Below are 3,815 nucleotides of genomic sequence, written 5' to 3' on the forward strand. Positions count from 1 at the left end.
CTGACCGGGAATGGACACAGAGGTTCCCCATCCCGGGTGAAAGCACTCGGCAAGCTTTAAAATCCCATTCTCAAGAAATTCCATTCTACTGGCCTGGGGTCTGGAGCAGCACTTAGGCTGAGAGCAGGCAGGTGAGAACAGGGCCCCCCGGCCCGTGCATATAGTCATTAGAGCTCTAAGTACAGAAAGTCCCTGACATACCAAAGCTGAAAGGAAATTCAAGGATAACATTTTTTATAGACTTAATGCAGTATTTATAAAGATTATTTAAGTGGCATTGCCTCGGTTTTATCTGCATTCAACAAATAGCAATAGCATACAGCTCAAAGCCAAGGGCTTCTTACCCGTCTGTTGAGGGCCGTCTTGCTGCCCAACTTGGTCATCTCCCCAAGGCTATTCTGTGAAACTCTTCTGTCAGCGTCCTCCTGTATCCCTTTAAGTATTTATCAAGAGAGCATTATTTACGCTAAAATTCTGTGGTATATGATATTATTTAAAGAGATGTGAAATATCAACAATTTTTTTCAAAGCAAAAGGAGAATCACTGTTAAAAAAAACTACAAAACTGTTTCAAACCCAAAGTACTCTAGGAGCTTGACGCTTACCTGTGGCATCTGAGCATGGAATGTCCCCATTGGTTGCGGAAGTCACAAGAAACTTCCTTGCGTTGCTCAGCCCGCGGCTGTTGAGGAAGACTGGCAAGTGGACAATGTTGCGCATGTAGTCGTGGCCGTTGATGTTGGAATCACGAAGCACGCTGTTGAGGTTCTGGTTAATCGCCTTGATGATAATATGTGGGTCACTCGCAAAAATGGCAATGAATGGGCCTTTCGAAAACAGAACTCGGACCTGGGGTAGCACAAATACATAAGTGTGGCATAAATTTTAAATCATCTAAAACAATAAGACAAATCTTCAAAATATCTGTATTTTTAAAAATAGTATTTCTTTTATAAAAATTTCTGCATCTTTAAAAATAGTATTTTTAAAAATAGTTTCATCAGAACTCATTCTATATAAAAGTAAATTTTATTGACAGCTCAATCTGGGTTTGTCACCATTTGACAATGATAAAATTTGCAAAGAAACAACTGGCACTGTCCTACTCTCAGACGCTTACAGTCTGCGTAAGACATAAGACCAACACCCATGAGAAATACAGGTAAATACCTGAGGTGCTGGGCACACTGCACTCTGCCCACAGGTCAGCCACTGCTGCTCATGATGGAGCCCTACAGAGAGCTGCTGACACACCCGACTTCAACAAACACCAACAAATTCTGTGGGTTCCCCGTATTATCTCAGATTCTAACCATAACTATCTGCAAAGAAAAGCTAGAACCACACTGTGGACTTAAGAGATGATCTATTCGTTTTTTCCTAACACTGCCATGAAGCTAAAATTGACTATTTACTTATTTATTTTTGAGACACAGTCTCACTCTGTCACCCTGGGTAGAGTGCTGTGGCATCGTAGCTCACAGCTATCATAGCTCATAACCTCAAACTCTTGGGCTTAAGTGATCCTCTTGAATCAGCCTCCCATGCAGCTGGGACCACAGGTGCCTGGCTAGTTTTTCTATTTTTAGTAGACCCAGGGTCTCACTCTTACTCAGCTGTCTTAAACTTCTGAGCTCAGGCGATCCTCCCGCCTCCACATCCCTGAGGGCTTGGATCACAGGTGAGCCACCAGCCAAGCTAAGATTATCTAAATCTCGTGACAAATGTAGTAAAACATTTATTCTTGATATATTTCTGTATAAAGAATGACTTTTTTTACAAAAGAAAAATCCCAAGAGAAACAAGTGAAAGAGAAACCAATCAAATAAAACCACAGCCTCCATTCCACTTGAGATACACATATTCAGTGAAGTCAGGCCTCCTCTCAGCGGCCACAACATCACGATGACAAGTTTTGAGATGGTCACGTACAGTGTCCAGCATCTGAAGGACTTTGTCCTGCTCACAGGCATCTAACCCGTCAATGATGACCACCAGCCTCGTCTGATTCTGGGTGAAGCTGTCAATGGTCTTTGCCATCCTGGCCATCAATTCCACCTCGCACTTAAGAACCTGCACAAAGTGAAGGGCAGAAATCACTTAAGACATGAGAGGTTTAAACACATTTCTTATCACAGAACAATTCACAATTACAAAGACACAGGATCAACCCGGTGTCCAACAACTGATGCACGGATAAAGAAAACACCCTCAACCGCACCCCCACGGGGCACTACTATAAAAAGGAATGAAATAATGTCTTTTCCAGCAACTTGGAGGGAACACGCATCACAACTGTTTCTATTAACTGCTGAGTGCTTACCTTCATGAACCCTTCACTTTTCAGTTTGTGCAGTTTGGAGGCAGCATTGTGGAGGCGTTTTCTTTGAGAATTCAGAAGAGAGTCCAGCACTTGCCACCACGTGCGACAGTTCAGCAGAAATGCCAACCCCACTACAGACGCGATGGATATGAGGACAGCATTCACTGTCAGGTGTCTGGGGTCAACTCTGAATATGGTCAGGAGAGTAATTCCAGCAATAATGCAGCCAATGATAAAAAGGAAGATGACGAAGGATGGCAGGCAACATGTTTTTTTCCATTTCTTTTTACCTATAATACAACAAATGGTTTTAGCAGCTGTTAACACGTCAAATATCTAGAAAATCCTAATCATTCCAGGCAGGGCATCTGGTGAGCCTGGTGGTCAAGCTGGGTTTCCTTTCAGTTTGATGAAAACAAGCTGAACGTTCATCCCACCTCCGACCCTTACACCTGACACACAAAGAAAGAGGAGGAGGAACACCCACCCTGAGTATCTTCAGTCTTGAACACTCGAAAAAGCCTGGTGGCCAGAAAGCCAAACTCTCTCTCACAGGCGTCCGAGAGGGTCGCGATCATTTCAGCCAACGACGTCTCTCCCCCCACGCTCGACAGCCTATTGTAATCCGTGAACAAAAACCTGCAGGAAGAACAAATAAACATCACTCGGCAAGTCACAAATAACTGCAGTACTTCTCTATCATTTACCCTATTGTTTTCTTTATATCTCTTTCAAACTGTTTTTAAAATTCTGAGCAAAGAAAAAAACTTTTATAATTAGGTAGCTTCTACTTGTAATATCTTACACATGTTTCTTAGGAAAAAAACAGTAACCAAGTTCAAGGGAGCAGAGCTCTGTGAACGCATCCTAACTAAGGGGAGAGGGAAAGAAGGCAGGACAGAGCGTAGATGTGGAGGATCAGACACCATCAGATCTCACAAGACAGCGATTAAAAGCTGGTGCCTGTGTCCGAATGAGGCCACAAAGAGTTGAACAAAGAAAATTTTCTAACACCAAGTGAAGAGATTACAAACTCTGAGAAAATATGATAGTCATTAAAGAATTTCAAGCCCAGTAATGCCATTTAAAAACTCGAGTTTTAGAAAGTCTTATTTATAGCTTCAACATCTATCAGAGATTTAGAAATAGTTGTAAAATATTCTTTTCACAGTTGTTCTTCAAAGTAATGGTATTTTTGGATTCTGGGTCTCTGAATCAGTGTTATTTCTGCATGAGCTCCTTTTCTCCTTTCATCTCTAAATGAAACTCTCATCTCAACCCAGTAGATAAGCATTGCTTTCAAAATACCTACAATCTGAGGCCAGTATTACAGGCACGGCCGAGGCAGGTGGACTGACTGGGTTCAAGAACAGCCTGAGAGAGTAAGACCCATCTCTAGAAACAGCTGGGTGTTGGGGCGGGACCTGTAGTCCCAGCTATTTGGGAGGCTGAGGCAAGAGAATCGCTTAAGCCCAAGAGTTTGAGGTTACTA

General features: G+C 42.6%; 1 protein-coding gene across 1 annotated transcript in view; it reads right to left on the bottom strand.

Moving 5' to 3' along the window:
- The window catches only part of KIDINS220 (kinase D interacting substrate 220), a 133,687-nt gene that overhangs the window by 65,611 nt on the left and 64,261 nt on the right, over positions 1 to 3,815 (bottom strand). The window contains exons 17-21 of the mRNA XM_023511805.1: positions 2,811 to 2,962; positions 2,324 to 2,613; positions 1,933 to 2,073; positions 606 to 849; positions 345 to 433 (exon numbers count right to left, since the gene is read on the bottom strand). Coding sequence (XP_023367573.1) covers positions 345 to 433; positions 606 to 849; positions 1,933 to 2,073; positions 2,324 to 2,613; positions 2,811 to 2,962 — 916 coding nt within the window. The remainder of the gene's footprint in view (positions 1 to 344; positions 434 to 605; positions 850 to 1,932; positions 2,074 to 2,323; positions 2,614 to 2,810; positions 2,963 to 3,815) is intronic.

The sequence above is a fragment of the Otolemur garnettii genome, unplaced genomic scaffold (assembly GCF_000181295.1).
Source record: "Otolemur garnettii isolate 467f Iridium unplaced genomic scaffold, OtoGar3 scaffold00022, whole genome shotgun sequence".
NCBI classification, from domain to species: domain Eukaryota; kingdom Metazoa; phylum Chordata; class Mammalia; order Primates; family Galagidae; genus Otolemur; species Otolemur garnettii.